General features: G+C 46.0%; 1 protein-coding gene across 8 annotated transcripts in view; it reads right to left on the reverse strand.

The window, feature by feature from the left end:
• The window catches only part of ITGB4 (integrin subunit beta 4), a 73,483-nt gene that overhangs the window by 4,293 nt on the left and 45,638 nt on the right, over window positions 1-23,552 (reverse strand). For 3 of the 8 annotated variants that reach the window (XM_035104485.2, XM_035104483.2, XM_035104486.2), the window contains exons 20-39: window positions 22,988-23,173; window positions 22,233-22,336; window positions 21,485-21,543; window positions 21,152-21,175; window positions 20,280-20,428; window positions 19,718-19,897; window positions 19,006-19,154; window positions 15,941-16,145; window positions 14,040-14,200; window positions 13,235-13,415; window positions 11,462-11,599; window positions 10,703-10,885; window positions 9,652-9,783; window positions 6,044-6,265; window positions 4,162-4,329; window positions 3,099-3,269; window positions 2,346-2,465; window positions 1,710-1,859; window positions 576-764; window positions 88-243 (exon numbers count right to left, since the gene is read on the reverse strand). In XM_035104485.2, the coding sequence (XP_034960376.1) occupies window positions 88-243; window positions 576-764; window positions 1,710-1,859; window positions 2,346-2,465; window positions 3,099-3,269; window positions 4,162-4,329; window positions 6,044-6,265; window positions 9,652-9,783; window positions 10,703-10,885; window positions 11,462-11,599; window positions 13,235-13,415; window positions 14,040-14,200; window positions 15,941-16,145; window positions 19,006-19,154; window positions 19,718-19,897; window positions 20,280-20,428; window positions 21,152-21,175; window positions 21,485-21,543; window positions 22,233-22,336; window positions 22,988-23,173 (3,027 nt within the window). The remainder of the gene's footprint in view (window positions 1-87; window positions 244-575; window positions 765-1,709; window positions 1,860-2,345; window positions 2,466-3,098; window positions 3,270-4,161; window positions 4,330-6,043; window positions 6,266-9,651; window positions 9,784-10,702; window positions 10,886-11,461; window positions 11,600-13,234; window positions 13,416-14,039; window positions 14,201-15,940; window positions 16,146-19,005; window positions 19,155-19,717; window positions 19,898-20,279; window positions 20,429-21,151; window positions 21,176-21,484; window positions 21,544-22,232; window positions 22,337-22,987; window positions 23,174-23,552) is intronic. The other 5 variants (XM_035104489.2, XM_035104488.2, XM_035104490.2 and 2 more) reach the window with 5 other exon arrangements.

Here is a 23,552-nt window from a genome sequence, read left to right on the forward strand (position 1 = left end):
GGGGCTGCCCTCTTCTGTGAGTCAGGAAATGCAGTGGGAGTTCCACAACTGAACTGCATTCCTCCCCCCATCGGAACTTTCACATACCTCCACCATGCAGCATCTCGCAGGTGACCATATAGCCCAGAATTAACCCATTGGGTTGGCGGGGTCTGTCCCAGCTCAGCTGAAGAGAGTCTGGACTCAGGGCTGTGAACACCAGAGGCCCCGGGGCACTGGGTGTGCTCAGAGTGAACGGTGATCCTACAACCGCAAGAACAAAACAAATAAATGGTCACCATCCCACAGGAGAAAGCAAAGCGAACGAGCAGGCAAAGACTGACACACGTGCAATCTTAACATTTGATTTATGCCCCTAATTAAAACAAAAACCAAAAACCCCACGAGACCTTAAGTTTTTGGAAAGTGAAGGACCATAATGCATAGTTTCCATGAGAAGTACAATTCTTCTTAGCTCAAAACCAATGTCAAAAGAAAGCCAAAATTTATGTAGGGGCAGTTTTGTATACTAGCAACTCATAAAAGCTGTGTGAGCTCATTTCATCATGGTTAGTAAGCCATGAAGGCCACATTACCTGGGACAGGACTCAGAGGGCTGTGCGGATCCACTTGTGACTCAATAGTTATCACGCCTTCCCTCTCTGGACCCCATCCTTCATCACTTTGCGCCTTCACTTTGAAGACATAGGAGTGGTTTGGCAGTAGGTCATCTACCACTATGGAGTTCTGGTGAGGGTTGGGAATAGTAAGTCTCTGGATCTCTCCTAGGGAACAGGAAGACACCACAGTCACTTATCACCACCTGCTGTGCCAAAACCTGCAGTTTCCACTGGCAAATTGATAACTGCTGCGGGAAAGGCAGTCCCCTTGAGGTCACACTAGTGAGGGCTGCTACCCAGAAGATGCACTCCTTGCATGCAAGTAACTTCTGTGTGGAAATTGTGAGAGTCCTCCCACGTAAAGTTCTTTGTACAGGATGAGCGTCCACGTGTCTGCTCTGCTGAAGGGCTGTCCATTCATCTGTATGACATCATGGAAAAATAAAAGCCATGGGTGCTGCCAGTTTGTTTGCTTTTTGACTGGGAATCAAAAGTGCCCTATTTATTTTGAACTGAGTGTTCTTCATCAGAGGCAGAATCTACATGGTGTCCCTTGTTCCAGCCAAGCAAGATTTTGAGTGATCTGTTAGAAGGCATTAATTTTTCTGGTGTAGGGAAGACCATGAAGATGAGCGGTAGCCCATGCTGCAGAAGGGACCTCCTGTAGATATGGGGGGAAAGGGCATAGCAAACTCTCTGCTCTTGCAGCACATCCGCAGGACAAAAAAAAATCAGGATGGGCTCTTAAACTGCACGTCCTGTCTATAGATTATTGGATGTCATACAGCCGAGTGCTCTTTGCTGGGCAGAAATAACACTAGGCGGTGTTGTTGACTACAACTCCCAGCCAGCATGGCAAGTTGTCAAGGAGGATGGGAGTTGTAGTCCTACAAAATTTGTAGGGCCCCAGTTGGGGAAGGCTGTAGCCAAAAAAACAAGGAGCATGAAAATGCCGAGTTGTTTCTTCACACTGAGGAGGGAATAACATATTTTTGCTTTTTAATTCCAAGGAACATTCTTGTGCACTGATCACCTGATAATATGATCTTATGAATGAATCACACACACGCAACTCAGCCCTGCATGATCAGCAGAGGGGCCTTCACTGACCTCCGTTGAGGAGCTGGTACTGTACGCTGTATCCTTGCACTTCTTTATCGCATTGTGGCTCCTGCCAGCTGACCTTCAGGGAGGTAGGCCCCAGGGCGGAGAAGACTAAGCGTGTAGGTGTGTCTGGAACACCCAGCTGCATCCTGGAATCTGAGGCAGAAAAATCACAGGTTTGGATCTGAAGGCAGGAAAAGGCCTTGCCCACAAATGGGAAAAGCTCCTTACGTGTCCCAGGAGAACAAGCAGAATGTCCCCTCATCAAATAAAGGGCTAGTAGTTAGGCCTATTGAGAATCTGGCTAGAAGGACTTCAGGTGCTGAGGTAAGCAGCTAGCTGAGTGGAAGAATAAGGCTATGCACACACCATAGATTTGAAGCACTTTCCCCCTCAAATAATTGTAGTTTACACTATATAGAACTAAAATTTCCAGCACCCTTAAGAAATCAGTTTCCAATATTCTTATTTTTGTGGGGAAGGGGGAAGCTGCAGCTTGAAGGCCCTCTGTCAAAGAATGATTCATGAAGCAGAAAAAAAGAGGGAAGGAGATCCGATTTTCTCCTCCCCCCCCCAAAAAAAAACCTGGATCCCCGCAGGCACAGCAAGGTCCCATGCAGAGGCCAGGTTAAGCTCACTCACCCTGAAGCACTGTGTCCAAGTTGCTCAGTGCCTCACGGACATCTTCGGAGTGAGTGCGGCCCCTGGCTTTCTGGGGGACAGCATAATGTACCCTGGACTGTGTGCCTTGCCCTGACATGCCTGCACAGAGAAACAAAATCAGTGCTATCAACACGAAGGCTTGGGCATGCCTTGGGAATCCCTTATCTAGCTCAACAAAAGAATTATGGGCAAATGTTGCAGAGAGGGTTAACTAAGCAACTGGTGACAACTTTCAGATGAAAAAAAAGGTTTTCAGGGTATCTCAAGGGTATGCAGAGCCTGATCCAGAGTTGTGCCATCCAATTAAACTTGAACCTTGATCTATGAGAGTAAATTTCAAGAGGGACATTGTGCACTGTTGTTCTTCCTGCAGCTTCTCAATTAAAGGCCTGTGGATACAGACACAGACATAAAACAATAGGTTTGCCAAGGGTGGAAAACACAGGGTGCTGCTGAGGACGCCACACAAAGTCACGTGTGTTACTCAGCTTAGATAGCTGTAGTCACTGAAGTGATGCAGGCTGCAAATGGAAGTTGTCATGGTGAAGAAGCAGGGAAGTTTGGGTGTGGGGAGCAGACTGAATTGCTGCATGCACACACATGCACACAAACTGGTGGAAGACTGTTGGGAAATTTCATAACATGGATAGATTAGCTGGTTATAGGATGAGTCACTTCAGGTAGGGAAAACAACCAGGAAGACAATGAACCATGCTATGTCGTTCGCGATACCTAGGTATTTGGAAATCCAAGAGGGCCCGTCAGCCATGGCTATAGAATCCCAAGCATCACTATCGCCATAGTAACCCTTCACCTTTGCCCTCCTGAAGCCCTCATCCTGAGGCATCAGGACCATCCTCCCAGCATCTTCATGTATGGGAGGGAATATCCTCCTGGACTGGTCTACAAGGTAGGGCAAAACAGAGAGAAAGAAACAAGCACCATTGAAGACACCAAAGGGGATTGCAGCAGCAGTGTCTGGCACAGAGCCAGAGGAAATACCCCACTGCTGAACTAGCGCTTGGGGTATTTCAAGGCAGAAGGTAGCCATGGAGGCTACAGACAAAGTTGCAGATAGCAAGCCCACCAAGTAAGGGAGAGAGGAAGCACAGGGAATTTGTTGAGACTGAGAAAACTCCTCAGCGTAAGAAATAGTTTGAAGGGGGGGGAGACAAGGGCAACCTTTCTCTTGTGGTGCTACCACCTTGGGAGAAGTCCTGAACCACCGCTATGCCCAGGTAGAAGAGACAGAGAGACATAGGTTTTGTAGTGGGCTTTTCACACACACTATGATGGCCAGGTGACAATCAATCTTGCTGATGTGGATACGAAAACCTTTAAACTTGTCAAAGGCTATGTACACATTAGTGGCTTAAAACACAGAGAAGTCACCAAAGAGGGGATGTGTTTCCCTGGCCATGCAACTCCTGTTCGATGAAGTTGTCGTCTACACATGTGTTGTTATCTGCACGTGCGCAATATCTGTCTGCACTGTATGCATCTCAGCTTAACCATGGCTTGCATTTTCAAATCAGGTGGAAGCTGGTTTGAAGGAAACTGCACCGAATAGGGAGCAACTCTCAATAAACTATAGGATGCATATGGATTGCAGCTAATGCCATGCGTATTCAAACACCAGGAATTGGGAGCGCACTGGAGCCAGAGTAAACACTAATGTGTGCGCAGCCAAAGTTTCCTCATTAACCAGTTTGCTACTTTTAGTGGAGGACAGGAGGGAACTTCATATCACAAGCAGATTAGCTGATTAGGGGATGGTGTTCAGCCCAACACTCACCATGCCCAGACGCCACTGTGGCATACTCCCTTGTCTGAGACGAGTTTCCTATTATCCTTCTCTCGTGGTATATGTGTGGACTTAGATGGTTGTAACTTGTTGTCACATTCCGGGTCAGGCTTCCAACGCTGCCAGGGAAGCCGAAATCCATTCGGCCATTCATGTGTTCTGGAAAAGATTCCATTCACTAAAGTTAACAATGTTCATGATCGGTATCAGTGGGTATGTAGACCAAGATAATTAAGCCGAACAGAGGCCATGTAGAAAAGATCTGCCAGAACGTTCCCAGTGCCTGGGCTTTATTCCGATCTTTAGCTGCAAGTCATTTTGTGGCTTCACATCAACTATTGTCAGCCTCATGAAAAGCCAAAATGCAGCACACACACACACCGGCTACCACATCACTTAAAACTACAGTGCCAAAGGGAGCTCCAGTACTCAGCCATGTCAATACCGGTATGTTGTTAAGAACTAAACAGACTTCCCCAGAAGGCAATTAAAATCAGAAAAGGGGGTGCCTGAGTAAGGAAGTGACACCATATATTTTAGTACCGAATTGACTTTGCGTGGGAAACCCTGCAAAGGAAACGATTAGCATGATTTAAATCCATTTTACAACCAACCAACCACAGGTTAAAGCCTGGTTTCAGACCCTTGGTAAAAGACGAGACATGACCACAAGCAGCTGGTTAGAAACATGACATTAATATGATAAGTTCATGTAAGGCAAATATACCTATCAGCCATAACAGCTCAATGGAGCCTCTGATTTCAGAGGCATTGTACCTGTGGGATAAACAACTGAGGGTGGTCATCACCCTTGTGCCCTGCTTGTAAGCTCTTCAGTGGCATCTGGCTGGCCACCATCAGAAACAGAATGCAAGACTAGATAGAGGAATTTACTAAAATGAAAATGAAAACTAGAAAGCATTGGCTCCTTCCAAATGGCTATACAAATTAACAGAATTTCTGAACGACCATTGGAATGTATTAAACTCAAGGTGAGTGATAGACTACACAGTGTACCACCCCCTACATAGACCTTTGTTTTAGAAGAAAATTATTATTATTTTTTAAATTGGGGAATGCTGAAATACCCTCACGAAACTAGGAGGAGCTGTTGCCTTATACTGACTAATAGGTTTCTGGGTACACCCAGTGGCCCTGTGCAAAACAATGAAATAATTCCTGTTCTCATTAGAAACTGATTCTTACCATGAGGAGTTAGCGAGAAGTTCGGCAAAGTTCTACAGAATGTTACTTAGCATTAAAATAACTTTTTTGAACAACAAAGACGGTTCTGCGTTCCATAATTGGGTTGTTCTGTGGAAAACCTTTCCCATTTAGTCATCGGGTTGAAAGCGGGTAAACTCACAAACTACCACTGCTAACCCCCCAAGCTCTTTCAGAGGGTGGCTGTAAACAACACTCTTTTTAAAAAAAATCTGCTATGCTGTATGCAGGGCTTTTTTAAGCCAGAACTCACTGGAACTCAGTTCCGGCACCTCTCAGGCAGGCACCATTGCCATTCTAAGAGAGCGAGGGAAGTGTTCATGGTGAGTTCTGGCACCTCCTTTTCTAGAAGAATAGCACTGGTTGAAAGGATCCATGCCATTTTCAGGCGCAGCCTCTTAGCACTTTCCCAATTCATACCTAGGGTAGGTGAAGACCTTGGCACTGCACAATGCGTACTATACACAGACAGATCACAATAACATTATGCAAGAAGACTGTTACAGGTGGCCAAATATATTACTCCAGCACCAACACCAACACATATCTACTGTAGCGATGGGAAGGCTAAAATCTGGTTCTAGGCCCTTGGAGGAGGACGAGACACAACAGTTACTGGGAGGGAGGCAAGAAGGCAGTCGTCCTTCACCTGGTTGGGGCTGGGGAGTCCCACTCCTTGGTAGACTGCGGCTGGCTGCATCACTGTCCACTAGCTCAGAGGGGGTGCTATCCTCATGGAGGAGACCCTCTGTGTCCGAGGAAAAGCAGCTGCTGTCCGAGTAACGAGGGATCAATTCTGCTGGGAGCCTCCAGGCGACGCGTCGAAGGTCCAGCTCCTCCCCTAGCAGCTGCACATATTTCCAACGAGAGCCTTTTGGAACAAGTCAAGCACTTGTGTTGGCATAGTCAGAAGGGCGCAATAAAAGCAGGCAGCCCGCCGCCTGCAAGCTACCCGCTGCAGCCCTTCGTTATTCACCTAGTCCTAGCGCTGACTTAGGGGGACAGCACAGAGCTCATCAACAGCAGCATTTGCCTCGCCAGACAAGTAAGTGGCCTGCCTCACTCATGTACTGCACCAGCTAAACTAGTGCTCAGAATATGGAGATTAAGTTTCTTAGTGAAATCCACAAGCCCCACTCTCCCAACCTTAGTCAAATTATGTTGCGCACCAGCGCACACATGACGCACGCATGCACACTTTCAAAACAGTAGCTAAGGGGGCTGTCACAAAAGATAAAGGGGGTGGCTTCCCTCTGCTTCCCCCCCTTCACTCCAGTGATGCAAGAAGACAGCTTACCCCTCTTGGTGTGGCAGCGTTGCAGGACAGCAGAGGCTTCACTGGGGCCCCAACGAGGGAACTGGAACAGTGGTGCCCTTCTTGATAGGTGGTGGGGGCTTAAGCCCCTTCCACCTATCAGGAACTGGATCCTAGCCTGTACCCAGCTTTGGCTAATAGGGATGTAGGCTGGGGACTTGGGCTGTGCCGGGGGTGGAACGGACAGAGGAGGTAGGCTTCCCTCGGATCTGCCCCTTGCCCATTTAAGCAGCCCGCACCTGGGGCACTACCTGTTTGTACAGAATGCCAATATCCTATGCAGGTTTCCTTTTTATAAAGCAAGTCCCACTGAGTTCAGTACCACAGGCTTTGGAAATCCATCTCCAAACCAACAGCAAAAAATAATAATAATAAACCCATTGACTACAGGAGCAGGAACAGCCTCCTTACAGAACACAGCATGCAGCATCTACGTATATACTGTGTTTGCAACGGATGTTGGAAACTTATCTGATGTTTCATGATACTTGATATTAATTGCACATGCTACGGCTTATTGGAAACTGTTTTAATATGACTATCTTAACAATGTTCTTTTGATTGTTGTTATGTTTTACGGTTGTAAACTGCTTTGGACATTTTATATATAAAGCAGTATAAAAATGGTTTCAAATAAAATAAATAAATAAATGTGATTTTAAATAGAAGGCATTTGAGCATGTGAAGCACTGGATAGCTACAGACACCCCTCCCCACCCCCACATGTCTAGGATTAAGGGACAAGGCTTCAAGACCAGAAAGTGCAGCAGAAAGTTAGGCCCAGAACCTTTCTTTGTAAAAAACCAACCATCCAAGTACATAAGGCTTTCAAAACACCAAAAGTAGCTGTCGTTTCTGTTTTTGTTTATATAGCCTAACCTCTGCAGAAAAAAAGCAAGTATTTTGCAATTATGATGGGCAATATTAGTGGGCTTTTCACTACAACATCCTCAGCTTCTGAAAACATCGTTTACTAAGGAAAAGGAAAAGGTAACGCAGCATAGTCAAAGATGAATGGTTTCAGTGAAGTAACTGCAGCTGTTGTCAACCAGAAGCTTTGGTCAATTTAAAGAGCAGGAGGAATAGAAGCCTTGAACCAGAGATCCACGTACGCACAAATTTGTGTGCATGTCCTTCATTGCAGTGAAACGAATGGCAAAGCTGTTCCAACAGAGTTGCTGTGATTGCCATCGGTTTAAGAAAGCTTCCTTAAAATTATATTCAGGTTATAACTAGCAGGCTATAGCTTTCTGGTTCATTACACATTGTTGAATACAGTTATCATTCATAAGAACAAAAGAAAATCCCTGCTGGATCTGACCAAAGGCCTATCTAGTCCTGCATCCCATCTCACACAGTAGCCAACCAGATGCCTACAGAAGCCGTCATGCAATAAGTACAGAAGCGCCCTGCCTGCACCCCCCCCCCACAGCGACTGATATTCAGATGCTTGCTGCCTCTAATTCCTGTCGGTAATAGTTCTCCTGGGCATTACATGCTATGCACATAGTCCAACACAAACTTAGATACATATGTCAGCCCATTGATTCCATGGACTTTGTGTGTGCCAGATTCCTTGATGGACTGCAGCCTGCCAGCTGTTCTCCACCCGGACAGTAGCAACTTTAAACATTCTCCTCTCATTTTAACATTTTCTCATACATTTGCTGGGAGCAACAGTGCTAAAGGTGGGGAGGGGGTAGAAACTTTATACATAAATGTGCACTGCAGCTGAAACATTGCATATATTTCTTTATGGAGTTTGGACGACAGACTCTGTTAACCAGTGCCCCATATTCCAGGTCAGAAAGGTAGCTCTCCCACGGGTAGGGGCATAGCGAGGCGCCGCGACACTCAGGGTGGCAAATTGTCATGCCCCCAGGGGGGGCTGCGTCGCTACGTAACGACGGATGCTGCACATGCGTGCTAGGTAAAGGGGGATCGCGCGCCCTCGCAACTTCTAAGCAGAGCGTCCAGGCTCCAGGTAGATAGCCCATTGGTGCGGCAGGCGCGCTGAGCCAGTGGGCTATCTACCTGGAGCCTGGACGCTCTGTTTAGGCTCCGTTTAGAAGTCGCGGGGGGGGTTGCGATCCCCTCTACGTTGTCCGCATGTGCAGCATCCCGCTGCACATGCGTGCTAGGTAGAGGGGGATCGCGCTCCCCTGTAACTTCTAAACGGAGTGTTCAGGCTCAGGCGCCAATTGCGGGGCTAGAGCACGGCCCGAGTGCCACCCCCCCTCCAGCAGGCACCCGCGTGGCGCCCAATCGCTCGGCTGGCACGCCTGCAGCTCCCCCCCCCAGACTGTCGTGCAGAGGCAAGGGGCGGGGGTGGGGCCCCGAGTGACACCCCCTCCAGGGCGGACCACCCCGCCCCCCCGCTTCTGCCCACAGGACCTGTTGGCTGGTGAAGTGTTCTTGTTTTTTGTCCCTCCCTGTGAGCCTTGAGCCTCACATTGAGCCTTCTGAGTTTATTGCATAGAACGTGCTCCTCAGCAGAGGTGCACTAACGGCACATCTTAATCAGTCCTGTTATTTGCTTGCAATGCAGTCACGTAGCGCAATACTTGATCATCATAAGGTTCTGCGAGTGCATCTATGCTCTGCACTTAACCAAGCCACATGGCAGCGGATGGTACTCATCACAGCATTCCCTTAAGTGCTACAGTCTAGAGAAGCCGCTGCATTGCATTCACAGATGTCATGGGATGGCACTTCGATACAAGTCCCTAGTGAATCCAAATGTGCTCGAAGAAGCAGAAGATGTGAAGCACACCTTAAGTTTCCACAAGTAGGGGTTTCTCTGCCTTGAAATAAGAAAACCTGTTTGACTTCCGGCTAGAAAATTGCTTGGTAATATGTTTTTTTGTTTTACATTCTCTAGACATCTAAGGCTCCAAGAAACAAAACAAAGCATTTTTGCAAACTTCAGCTATGCACTGTACCAGAATCATCTGAGATGCTGGGGTGTTTGCTACCAGCTGGTGAGCGCATGACATCTGCGCTGTACATCAGGTAGCTATCGTAGTCTTCTCTTCCTTCAGCATCAATTATTGGCACATCAGGGATGATGGGAACTGCAAGAAAACAGAAAGCATTTATATACTAAGGGCTTTCTATACATTTTAAACTAATGTACCCCAAACACAAGGGACGCGGGTGGCGCTGTGGGTTAAACCACAGAGCCTAGGGCTTGCCGATCAGAAGGTCAGCAGTTTGAATCCCCGTGACGGGGTGAGCTTCCATAGCTCAGTCCCTGCTCCTGCCAACCTAGCAGTTCAAAGCACATCAAAGTGCAAGTAGATAAATAGGTACCGCTCTGGCGGGAAGGTAAATGGCGTTTCCATGCGTTGCTCTGGTTCGTCATGCTAGCCACATGACTCGGAAGCTGTACGCTGGCTCCCTCGATCAGTAAAGCGAGATGAGCGCTGCAACCCCAGAGTCATTTGCGACTGGACCTAATGGTCAGGGGTCCCTTTACCTTTACCCCAAACACATTTTATTTTTAAAGTGATAGCAGCATAAGCTTAAACCTAGTTCCTGTGATATTTCAGATTGAGTGACAGGGGATAGTTTCATTGTGGTAGAGGAGAGGGATGGATGGATAACAGCCAACTACATAGCTCGTTGGTGTTCATTTAAAAAAAGGGATGTGTGCACCAGCACTAGGGTTGCATGGCAGGATAAGACAGCTGCTAATTAATGCACAAACTTTAAAAAGTTCAGAAATAGTTTGATGCTCGTTACCAAATGTCATCACGATGCAACAGTCAAAAGTTGTCCATGACACCTGTGCAACTACATTCTATGGGACATGCTCCCCCCCCCCCGAACAAAATATATCATGCAACACACACACACACACACACGAAATGCAATTTCTGTGGTGGACATATCAAGCATGCTGAATAAATGAGAATCATTCCAAGTGAAAAACAAGTTCTGCATGGCACAAGCTTGGCTATATGCAAACAGACTGCTATAGTGATAACTCACTGGACATAGGGCGTTTGGGTTGTGTGGCCAAGTTAATAGTAGCTTCTCGTTCACGACCCCATCCAGCTCCATTTTTGGCTTTCACTGTGTAGCGATAGGGCTGCGATTCCCTTAAGTTTTCAATCAGAACCATTCGCTTCTTGGCACCCTCCACCATGACTTTCTTTACGGGCCCAACGGGTCCTGTAAACAGAATGTATATGTAAATACCTTTCCCCATTCAATTGCTGTTTTTGCCTCGTTCCATGTTGACCATCTTTGATTTATGCTAAAGACAGTATGCTTTTCCAATGATACCCCAGCCTTATGCTGACCCCATTGAAACAGCGTTGTGATATTTTACTGCTACTGCTGTAGTCATGTCCTCCTTAGAAGCTTCTCATAGGCATCTGGTTAGCCACTTTGAGAACAGAATGCTGGACTAGATGGGCCTTTGTTTTGATCCAGCAGTGCTCCTCCTATGATCTTATCCCACTTTGCTATGAAGCTCACTGGATGATTTTGGGCCAACCTCCCTGGGGTGTGTTGTGAGGATAAAATGGGGCTGGGGAGTAGATCTATGTTTTGCTTCCAATCACCATGATTTGGGGTTTGTCTGCAGCTCTACCACCGTGAGATTCGATAACGGCAGAGACTGTTGACTGTTCTCTAAATGCACACAACTGAATAATTGCCAAAAAGATGCTGACCAGTTCAGCCCGGAAGGATAGCTTGCAAGGTTGTAGCATGATAAGGGTAGCAAACAGAATCCATGCTTACTGTTGACCTCGTTGACAAGTCCATAGCTGACTTCGTAGGCTGTGATAACTCCGTTAGTCTCGGCAGGCTCAGCCCAGCTCAGTTGTGTCACAGTGGAAGAGACTACATTGAAAGCCAAGCGCCCAGGCTCACTAGGAACTGTGAAGTTGAAAGAAAGGCAAGAACATGGGAGCAGTTGGATACACTTCATGCAGTTAATGGAATGAGAACAGCAGCCCCACCGGATGAGATCAGTAACATCTCAACTTAAACTACATACAGTACAGTTATTTTAAAACAAATCCAATAAAATCTATTGCTTCCTAGGTAGTCCAGTCCACTGTTGAACCACTCTTACCATTTTCCTAGCGTTTAGCCTAGAGATCACCAACATGGTTTCTGTGGTCATCACTGTGCCCACAGTGCCCACCATATCTCCTCTGGTGCCCATGAAAGGTCTTAGCAAATATGTCCTCATAAATCCACAATGATCAAGAAACTGTGCTCTTCCTGCTCAGTTTGCCCTGGCTTGGTCTCTCCTGCATTGAACACGCCCCCTTGAACATGCCCACATTTCAATGGATGCCAGGATTTGGACATCTACCCTCCCTTCTGTTCTCATCAGAGGGGAGGTACAAAGAGCTTCTCTCTATGAATGAGTGGCTGACGTAGGAGCCTTTCTCCCATTGATGGGGAGGACTAAGAAGTGGCCTGCAGTATTTTGTGACCCTGTCCTCTTTTCTGTTCTTTTTGATGGGCCATGCCATACCTTCACAACAGACATTTTGTGACTGACAGTCAGGGCACTTTCTCAAAATTCCACTAGTGAAAATGGTTGACAACCTCAAGTTTAGACAAAATCTGTTTTCCTGCAATCTTCACCAATTTATTCTAGTACCGGAGCAACAGAGAACAAGCCTGCTTTATTTAACAGTATTTCATAGATTCATATAATTGTAGAGTTGGAGAGGACCATGAGAGTCATCTAGTCCAACCCCCTGCAATGCAGGAATCTTTTGCCCAACGTGGGGTTCAAACCCACAACCCTGAGATTAAGAGTCTCATGCTCTACAGACTGAGCTATCTCTAGGGATGCTGCATTTGCATCATCCAGCCCTGTAGATTCTATACTGAGATCAGATTAAATGATTACCAGGGTCCCTTTTCTATTATTTTAGGATAACATTGATCTGAAGCACAGCAATGAGACTTTATATCACTAACAGTGCAATTCTATATATGTCTACTCAGAAGCAAGTTCCATTGAATTCAATGAGAGAAAGGTAAGTGTGTACAGGATTGCAGTCTAAGTCTTTCTTACTGAACCTGTTTCTTAGTATTCATTCATCAATGTTACCCTTAGCATCAGGGACCAGAAAGCTCAGAATGAAGTTGACATGCAGAATAACTTTGATATGTTGAATATTTCTCTTATTTTCATGCTTCCTTTCTTTATAAACACAGCATTTGTTGTGTAGTGTCTTGCCTAGACTGCCCAAGCACTGCATTTAAAGAACATTGCTTTCCCCCAAAGAATTCTGGTGGCTGTAGTTTACCTCTCACAGAGCTAACATTCCCAGCACCCTTAACAAGCTACAGGTCCCAGGATGTTTTAGGGGATGTTTCAAATGTGCTTTAGATGCATGGTGTGTGTATACAGTCCAAATTTAAACCACATTTAAAACAAACACTTTGCCTCATCTGGCAAGCTGAAATGCTTGCCCGACAGAATGAGCACCTTAGTGTGATGTTTAATTCCTCCCTCCTTGTCTGCCATGGAATATGCCTACTTACGGTCCTCAAGTGTGCGGCAGTGGACCACTTCGGAGTAAAGCCCCTCGCCCATATCGTTGTAGGCACAGGACTGCATCTCGTAATCACAGTAGGGATACAGGTTAGTCAACTCCGCCGATGGCACCTTCGAATCAAGCAGGCGAGCTTCTGACTCAGGGTCCCCTTGGATCCAGTATTTCACCTGCAGGCCAAAGAGAATCCCATTTGCTTTCGAACTCTTGCTTGCATCATCAAGAATAATTAACCATCATGTAATCAGTTAAGGAAAGCCCCCATTCTAAAACATGACATCCACAGAACAGAATTCATGACTGCCCCCCCATTTTAGAACATCCACATCTTCATAAACCTTGGGAGATACTGAATGCCTCCAGAGTGCTATGCTTGATGTGATGTATCATGAGAAAGGAGAGCAGCAGCAGCAATCAATGCTGGGCTGGCATGACATAGGAGGGCAGGACTACACTGACCTGCAGGGAAGCCACTCTAGGCCCTGAACTCAGTGCAAGTGTCAAGCAAGATTGTACCCCCTTCATTCATAATTTCATAGAATCACAGCATTGTAGAGCTTGAAGGGACCACGAGGGTCATCTAGTCCAACCCCCTACAATGCAGGAATCGTTTGCCTCGCATGGGGCTCGAACCTACAACCCCATGGGTTCTTTTGCCCAGGAATCTTTTGCCTGCTCTGTGGGCTTGAACCCACGATCCTGAGATCAACAGTCTCATGCTCTACCGATTGAGCTATCCCACCAACCTCCCCTCATTCATAATAATCAGGTTTATTGCTTGACAGGTCCGTTACCTTGTACCCTGCAGGTTTGCCAGGAGGTGGCAACCAGTTGAATCGGATCTTCCTAGAGGTTAGTGCCTGTGCATTTGGATTAAGGGGAGCTCCAAGTATGCCTCTGGGAGGCTGCGGTTGCTGGCCTAGGAGCTTTGCCGATGCTAAGCCATCCACAGCTTCTGCAAGAGAAAGAAAGCAGAACGGCTTCATTTCTCTCTTTAACTACGTCCCAAGAGAGAGGCATGTGGGCTGAATGGTAAAGGCGCTTGAAAGCATCCCTTAAAGGTTGTGGGTTCAAGTACCACAGGTGTGACTCTGTCAACTCATACCACCATGGCTGCCCCCAACTCACCCATCTAGTATATAAACTTGAACAGAACATTAGACAAAAATAGATAGCTGGAATCAATCACTGGCTACCAGAGTCCTTGGGCTAATGTAGAAGAAGTCCAGAAAAGTCAGTTGTGTGAGTGTGAGTTCCACTCATCTACTGTATATCTGGATCAAACTCATTGTTTACTATTTTCTGTGGTTTGTGAAATGTTTACCACTTTGTTGCTGTTTGCTTTTCATAGAAGCACTCTTACCTATTAATAAAGAGTTGTGTACAGTGCAGAGGAGATGAAGAGAGGACTTCAATGTTGTGCTAAGGCACATTATCCCCCCTCTCCCAACCCACAATGTTCTGGGGATTCTCCTGATCCCCCCCCAGCCAATTTGGGGATAGGGGTGGAGGGAGGAGAAGGGGGAAAGCCACTCTAATAATAAACATATTAGGATGCACTTCTGAAATCACCTTAAGTGTATCCAAGTGGAGGTTATGTGATTTTAAAAAGTAGCCTTTCAGACTAAATTTAGCATTTTATTATTATTTTACAAAGCAGCTGAGGTTGCTCCTTCAGAGTCTATCATGAGTCCAAATAAATGAAACCTTTTGCATGCAGACAACAATTTAGAGCCATATTCTGCTACCGTAAGTAGGCAAACTAGTGGAAGCCAGCGCAATGAGTCCTGTTAAAGCCATGGGACTTTGCCTCCTCTCCTCCCTCTGCTCCCCCCCCCCATATCAATGCTGGGAGTTAGGAGACCCCCTAGGACAGCGGCAGATGGATAAGAGGGGAGGTTGTTCCACTGTGCTAACTGAAGTGCTTGCAATCACAGAACAACTGGTAGAGCACAACATTTAATTCACCCCCTAATGTGGATTAGCACAACCACAGCATTTTCAGAGCTTAATTGATTTCTGCAGGTAGATTGACGTTTACAAGTCTGCCTTTGTCCTTGTCTAAAAAGATGCTACCCTGTTTACAGCCATTAATTCTTAGAACATCACATGAGCCATTGTTTGCCTGGTCTGATGGGAAGTTCTCCCAATACAGATTGCAGGAGGAAATCAGAGCTGAAATACTAAGCCAAGGGGCAAAACTACCAAATTTCCTCATACAAAATTTCTCCTTAGGGGACTTGATGAGAAGAGTAGTGTAGAAGAAGTTAGAGAAGCAGTAGAATATTAGCAACCACCTAATTCATTACTGCAAGCAAGCAGTGTTGAGTCTTTGACCAAACACATCTGGTTACTGGACTTCACTGCCTTGTTACACATGCATTATGCAGAACTAGAACATTCAAAATATATCATTGGCCAGCCATGGTAAGGCATATCCCACTGAAGTGGACAGCAACACAGTAGAGGGGAGGCTTGAACCCAGGACTCCAGTGCTCTCTGTTCACTGGACTACCTTGGCAGCTCAGATATGAGAATCTAGATTTGGTGTCCCTTATGCATCAGCTTTTTTTGCTGAAGTCTCGGCAGTGATGTTTGTCTGACAAGTTAAAGCTTTTATACAAAACAGAACAACAAATTGGCAGATAAACAGAAATCAAGAAGGTGCTTGTCCTCAGAAATTGCTGAAGCTCACCTGGATCGGCAATTGTCACAATGGTTTGAGGGTATTTGCCAACCTTTGCACCGAACCTGGGGTTGATGAGATCCACCGCAAACTGCTTCAACTGCTGATTGCGAAGAAGGGCGTCTATCTCAGTCAGTTCCAGCAATTTCACCTGCACCTCTTTCCGCTTTTCCCCAGGCTGGAAGACTATATCACCCTCTGCAAAAACATAATCCTTGGGAAGAGAGAGAAACAACTCGCTGAACAGTGTATTGATGCGACACAAATATTTTCTACATCGCTCCAACTGCCCTCTAGTGAGAAGGATGTCTGCACATGCCAACCACTTTCTTTATGACTTTCTGATGGTGAGAATCTGCATTTCACCAATGAAAATGCTTTGGGAGGGTGAGAGCAATCCACTGTCATCCACTGGGATGACAAAAATACCTGGGTATATAAAATGTCCTATGGTGGGCTAGTCTGTTTGACAGTAGGCTGGAAGCAGCACCATAACTACTTCTTCCTCCTTTTTTAGCCACACAGTGCAAGCTTAAATATATTTATTTGCAAAAACAAACAAACAAAACCCTTTAAAAAATCATGCTGGCAAACAACGTAACATTAACAATAAAATTACATCAACAAAGCAAGCAGGGCCGTCTCAAGCACGTCGGGCGCCCTGGCGCCATAGTGCGGAGATCGCTCCGGCGCCCCCGCCCCGCTCCGTTTCTTGCCGTGGCTGGTGGGCAGCCTACCGGGCCGGCGCCCTGCCGCCCCGCGCCACCCAGACTCATAGCTGCCAAGTATCCCGTATCCGCCGGGAAAACCCCTTTTTTCTTACCGTTTCCTGGCGGTCTCCCGTTTAGGTTAAAATCCCGGTATTGTCCCTTAAATCAGCTTTGGCCCGGCGGCCATTTTTCTGGTGCCGCTTTGCCCTTCTATGGGCACCAGAAAATGGCGGCGCCGGCGCCGGAAGTCGCTTCCGCGCATGACCGGAAGTTGCGTGACGCGACTTCCGGTTGCGGTTTGCCCTTCTATGGGCATCAGAAAATGGCAGCGCCAGCGCCAGAAGTCGCTTTTACGTGTTTCCGGTCATGCGCGGAAGCGACTTCTGGCGCTGGCGCCGCCATTTTCTGGTGCCCAAAGAAGGGTGAAGCGCCACCGGAAGTTGCATCACGCAACTTCCGGTCATGCGCGCGCTGCCAATCCCGGATCTTTACGTCCGGAACTTGGCAGGTATGCCCAGACTACCCCTAGAGCCGGCCCTGAAAGCAAGTACAGAACAAGTCACAAAACAATAGTTCAGAATAGTGAATCAACATAGCTGCATCACCACTCAGAGAAAGAATGAGCAGGTTAAGTTTTAAGCAGGCACCCTTTATGGGCTCTTGTGTCCTTTTGCTGCCCCACCACCACCACTTTCAGCAACTTAATTATCCCATTACTTCTCTCTACTTCTAGTCACCAAAAGTAATAAAAGTGTCATAACAAAGTGGTGCACAATTATACCAGTTAAGTAAAAAAGCACAATTTCTTCAATCTTCACTGCCTCTTTCTTTTACAACATATAATTATTGAAGCATTTGAAAATCTGATTCATAGACAAGAGGAAGATTCTGCTGGGAGGACACTGCTTATTTTTTGTGCCCTGTTCTAAAGAGTAGCAAACGATTCCAATCAGGAGAAAAACCGGGTGCCTCTTTTAAAATACTGTTTAATTCTTTTCAGCTGTGCAATCATTTATTTATTTATTTATTCCAAATATGCAACAAAAGTGCATTTTTTAAAGTGCATCCCTGCCAACTCAAGAGACAGCTCATACTGCTTAAATGAAGAGTCTAGCATGCATGATTTAGTTGAGTTTAATCCCATAGTGAAAAATAGTCTAGGCAAGACAGGTGGGTAGCATGTGTAAAAATTCACAACCTTTTAGATGCGACCATTATTTCTGAACCATGTCACCATGAGCAGTGTAGTCTCTGCACATATTTTTTGGTTAGAGGGAGGAGCACTTATCACGTGAAAAACGTTATTGGTAAAGGTGGCCAGTTTTTTTTTTTTTTAAAGAGGGCATGGTCTTTAATAGGGAAAAAAATGTCTGGCAGGAATTTATGGAAGTTTGTTAAGTTGCCTTGAGGCATAATTCTGCTTGTCAGCAGGACCAAAAGCTCTGCCTTCCGCATCACAAAGAGAAGAAGAGGTGTTATCCTCCATCCTGCAGCTTGGAAATGCTGGAATTTACCCCTTCACAGAAAGTTGCAGGATTCCATGCAAGAGCTCCATGCATTAGCAGCAGCACCTTGGAGCTTGTCCACATTTGAGTATTATTTAGCTGTTAATTCATTCCCCGAACATTCAAATTAGATGTCTTCGAATATGCATACCATCCATACCAGTAGGCATTCCCTTTTGTGCTTGTTCCTGCCTTCTAATTTATTGATTCTATTATGTCAGTTCTATTATGCGCACGAATAGCTGCACATGCACCTTTTTGTTTTTTTGTTTTTGTTTTAAAGAAAGCCCTACTCACAAAGTGTGTAAAAGAACAGTCAGGCTATGGTAAATCTGCACGTGCAGTTTTCTGGTTTTGTGCAAATCTGAGGCTCCAAAGTAAAAAAGAATCTCCCTTCAGAAGCAGAGTACAAATCATTACAGGTGGAAAAGAAACTAAAGCACTGAAGAAGTAGTGGGCATGGAAAGGGGAGCGGCAAAAAGTGTCCACTGATTCACCCAAAACGCTTAAACAAATCACCTGCAGGTGGAGCAGTTTGGAGCCTGAATTCCCCAACTTATTGTGTTATCCCAGTTTTGAGCAAACCCAAATTTACAAGGGGAAAGTCTCGAGATTGGTGTTGTTTGAGGGTAACCACTTAAATGGGAACACAAACAGCTGGAAACATGCGGTAAACTACAGTGTGAATGAGCCCACAGTTCTAATAATTGCTGCAGCATTTAACTTTTTCAAGTGGTGTGCGCCGATACCTTCCTTGAGTGTATAAGATCATATTATGGCTGCACAACCATGAAAGGGTCTTCCTATAACCATGGCTATCAAGGCTCCCCCCCCCATTAGTCAGCTCTGTAGTGCTTACTTTGCCTTCCTGGGCAGTGAGATCTCGTGTCCTGTATGTTATCTGAGACTTCCCATTGTCCAGTATGTCACGAAGTATGGGGATCTTAGCCACCTGGTCGAAGCGACTGTATGAATAAGCTGGCTCCTGGAAGCGGATGATGCTGTTTGCTAAAGGGATATAGAGACAGTGATGATGGTGATATCGTGTCTACTAAGTGCCACAACTCATAAAACAAAACCCACACTTCAATATTGCCCTAACTTGTTTCCTAACATTCGGTGGCTAACTAGTTCCAATACAACAATTAATCACCCTAGAACCTAGAAAGGTAGTCAGTGCACTGCCATGGTATCCTCTCAAGAGACCCACTCTATTATTGGAATGTATGTATGAACTATATCTAAAATTCAATCCACAAAAGGTCACCAGGTTCATCTGCAGGACATAGAAAGTGATGTCTGTCTCTATATATGGCTGCACAAGAGGTATGGAGAACCTGTGCCTCACCCAGATGTTGTTGTTGGACAATAGCTCCTATCAGTGCCAATGGTTAGAGATGATGGGAGTTGCAGTCTAGAAACATCTGGAGGGCGAGAAGTTAGCTTACTGCTGCTTTACAGGAATCCTGTTGGGGACCAAGGAGTTTTCAGACTGCCCAGAGACATTCTCTGAGAATGTTGCCTGAGTTGAATGTGCCATCATTTCCTGATTGGCCTACAGACACATTTACCTTGCTCTTTAATAATGGTGATGTTGACAAGCCGGCGCCCAATGTCTGCAGTTCCCACAGGGACATCAGTGGCCTCCACTTGCAGCTGCTTTTCATCATCATCTTCTTCCCTGATGAAGAGGGGAACCCGGACATCCACCTGCTCCACTCCTTCCTGAAACTCTACCATGCCATGAGCATCTTGGGTTGGGATGGAAGAAAAAAGAAAAAAGCACTTTTAGAGGGGAAGGAGTTCTTTAGAAAAGCATGCAACTCTTGGCTTTCATTGGAGACCTAGCCACCAGCTGGTCGTAAACCTGTGTCTAGGCGGCTTTAGTTCCGACTGCAGGTGGAATCCCACCTTGTTGACTGCTTCTCAATAAAAATAAACAAATCCCTGCACAATATGTCAGTGAGAAGGCTAGAGTAGACTCTTCTGGTTTTATATGTGGAGGGAATGTTTTGTACAGAAGAGCTTAACATCTTATGAGCCCCCACCTGCTGTATGACATGATAAAGTCCAGACAGAGGTTTACAACCTTGGTGAGAACAAGGACAACATGTAACATTCATCATCACCTACCTTGGTCAGAGATTACAGTGTAGTAACCAGGGGACACTTTCAGATCGTTGAAAGCCTCTTGTGAGACGTGCTTCTCTGTTACTTTCACAATCTCATTCTTGGCTGAGCGGGGAGCAGGGAGCACTGTGTCCACGATTGTGTGGTCCTGTCTGAAGAAGGCAGGGTGGGATGGGGGAGGGAAGGAAGATCAGGGTCTGTTTACCTAGGCTATTAGCAATATAAAGCCACTGCTCACATACAAACAATGATTTTCAGCCACTGATCTGGAACAAGCGTCAGTGTGAAGACTCTTTCCACAGCAATGGGGCCAGATGAAGGCTACTTCACACCGCTCAAATAGGGAGTGCTTGCAGCTTATCCATAAACACTACTACAACACTGAAGGGGTAACACAGGTCTGCAAAAACTATTGGCCAGTCACAGTTCCCTGGTGTATGTGGATCCCCTTCCTCTGCTACATCGTTCGTCACAGGGAAACATGGTAGACAAATTATAATTGTGAGCTGCTTTGAGTTCAGCATTGTTGTTGGGATACAAACATGACATCAAATCAAAAACTCCAAAGGCATGGGAGGGGACCATAGAACAACAATTTCTGCTCACGCAGCAGGGGCAGTTTGAATGCAGCTCTTAGTTCTGCTTAGGAAAGGCTAACATCGACCTACTTCCCATCCCACAAGCAGTGAGAAGTTAACTGGCAAAGAAGACGGTGATCTCTGCAGTGCAGAAAGCAACCATGCTAATGATACAGTTGTACTAAGAAGACATCACAGTTTCTGAGCGGTGGGTGAAAACTCTCACAGAAGAAGCACAGCAATGGAAAGTATCCACACATTTACACCTAGATGGAAACCAAGAAATGAATTCCTTACCTTTTCCCAGCATTTGGCTGCAGCCTGGAGAGTAAACAGACAATATGCATAATTTTAAATACAATCCAAGGAGAAATACAGAGCTTTCCTGGTTTGGCCTTTCAAGCTTCATACACTTCTTGCTGCACACTCTGACCTGGGGAAAGCTGCCAGGGCAAGAGTTCTAATCCTACTACTTTATATTCCCTATATTCTTCCAAGGATGCCTCCTAGACTTAATCACACCGGACATTCAGCCATGTTTTACCCATTCTCATCTTTAAAAGGAGCACCCACTGGAAGAGATCTCACTGCTTCTCTACATGCCAGTTGCCCCCTCCCAAAGTAACTCACCTGAATTTTGTCTGCTGAAATTTGTGGGCACCAGGGATAATCCTGTAAACCTCATTGAGCTGTGAAGAGCAAGAGAAAGTGTCACTAACTCAGATTTCCTGGTGTCTGGCCCAATGTTCAGATTAAGGGGTTTAGATAATTCTACTTGATTTCTGTCAGAGGGTCGTCGTGGCTACTCTAGAGTAACTCCGCTTGAGTCCAATCTGTCTTCAAAGACGTTTATTGTGCTAATTATTTACAGTGTAGAGACAGTTTAAAAACATGACCTCTCATTCTGAATCAGAATCCGGCAATAGCGTACGTCTGTTCCTATGCCAGCAAAGTAGTCTGGGCACCCCAAAACGCCGCCCCCTTGACCTGCGTTGCGGTGCTCTCCTCATTTCTGGCGCTGGAAGGAGTGGTGCCCTTTCAGTTTCCTCCCTCAGCAGTCGGTTCCCTGGCTCTGCCAGCGTCTGCCTCCCTCCCTCCGCCTCCGAGCTTTCCCATTGTCCTTCACTCTGATTCCTCTCCCTCTCTGAGTCTCCCCCCCCCCTCTGGCTGCTTTAGAACCACTGGTGCTCTCTGTACTTGATGAGGTGGACGTTAGGATGATGGGGGCTGGCTCCTTATGTTGAGCAGACAACAACCATATGCTGTCTCTTAACTCAAATCCAAGAAAAGGAAGCTTACATTGGCTTGAATGTATTTCCCCCTGCCCACCCATTCCTCGGTAGCAAACCCAGTAGGCAACATTATTCCTGCTCCTTACATTCTCCTCCACATCCTTTTGCAGTTGCTCATGCTCACGGCTATCTGGTTTTGCAAGGTTTTGGGTGAAGAGCCGGGCCAGTCTCAGAGACACTCCGTATGGAACTGGATTCAAGGGAACAAATCAATCAGCAAGAAACACTACTAGCAAATAGCATGCATATGGAGACATGAGATGTAGCAATGGGGGTGGGCGGGCAGAAGCAGTAGAGCCATTTTATTATTATTAGCTGAATTTTGAAATCAAAGGCTAGAATCTGATTTAGGACATGTCTGTCAAACACACATAATCTGATTTAATAGTTATCCTGTTTCCTTCCCATCAGTCAACTGTAGTTGCATGAGAGACCTAGGGATCTCTAACAGATAAATTATCAGCACAGTTGCACATGATGATACTGTTCTCTTGTATGGCTGTATCATCTCAAAAAGGAAGCCAGGGGTGAGGGAATGCCCCTTGTTTGAAGAAGCTCCAGTGTCAAATCCCTTTTCAAGTGGAAAGCCATCAGGGAAAAGGCTTCAAGCCCCCAGGGATAAGGTTTCAAGCTACACAGACAACTTACCTAAGTGGAGAGAGATTATGACATGGGGGAGTGTTCTAAGAAGTAATTTCCCACATGCCTTCATGTGAGAGGAATGTGCATGTTCGAATCAGTTTAGGATCAGATTCTGAGAGGACAGAGGGACCACTCCCCCCACCACCACCATCTTTGGCTCCAGTTAGCCCCTTCTCCATCTTGCAAAACTGGCACTTACTCAGGTCCTTGGGATTGAGAGCTAAGGAAGAGAAGCCTTCCTTATGCACATTGTTGTTGATCTTCCAGTGAACTGTGTCTCTGCCTTTCAGGTTGCCACTGCGAACCATGGGAGTGTCTAGGTGGTCCGAGGTCATGAGGCTTTTCCTGAGCAGGTAGTGGTCCTCCTTGAAACCAACAGTGCGGCCTTCGGAGAAAGAAAAGGACTTAGAACATAGAAATGCCAACGGCCCTGTTCAAGCTTTACATCTTTCCCATAGACAAGAGTAAGTGGAATAAGAGGGCCTCACTTCAAAAGCAGAAACAACTTGTCACCTACCTACCAAGGTTTCCCCAGGATTTTTCCTAGATGAGAGCCACTTCTAGTTGGGTAAATGAAATTCAGGTTGCCGGCTACAGGCTGTATTATTGTATACTGCTGCCAATCACCTGCCCTCCTTTGACCTGTGGGTCTCTATGCTCACATAACAATAGTCCTTGTTTCCACGCCTTTTGTTTGATTCACATGTTACATTTTTAGCATGTACCCATATTATATATGCCAGAAACTAAACATTTGGTGTACT

The sequence above is a fragment of the Zootoca vivipara genome, chromosome 2 (genome assembly GCF_963506605.1).
Source record: "Zootoca vivipara chromosome 2, rZooViv1.1, whole genome shotgun sequence".
Lineage (NCBI taxonomy): Eukaryota > Metazoa > Chordata > Lepidosauria > Squamata > Lacertidae > Zootoca > Zootoca vivipara.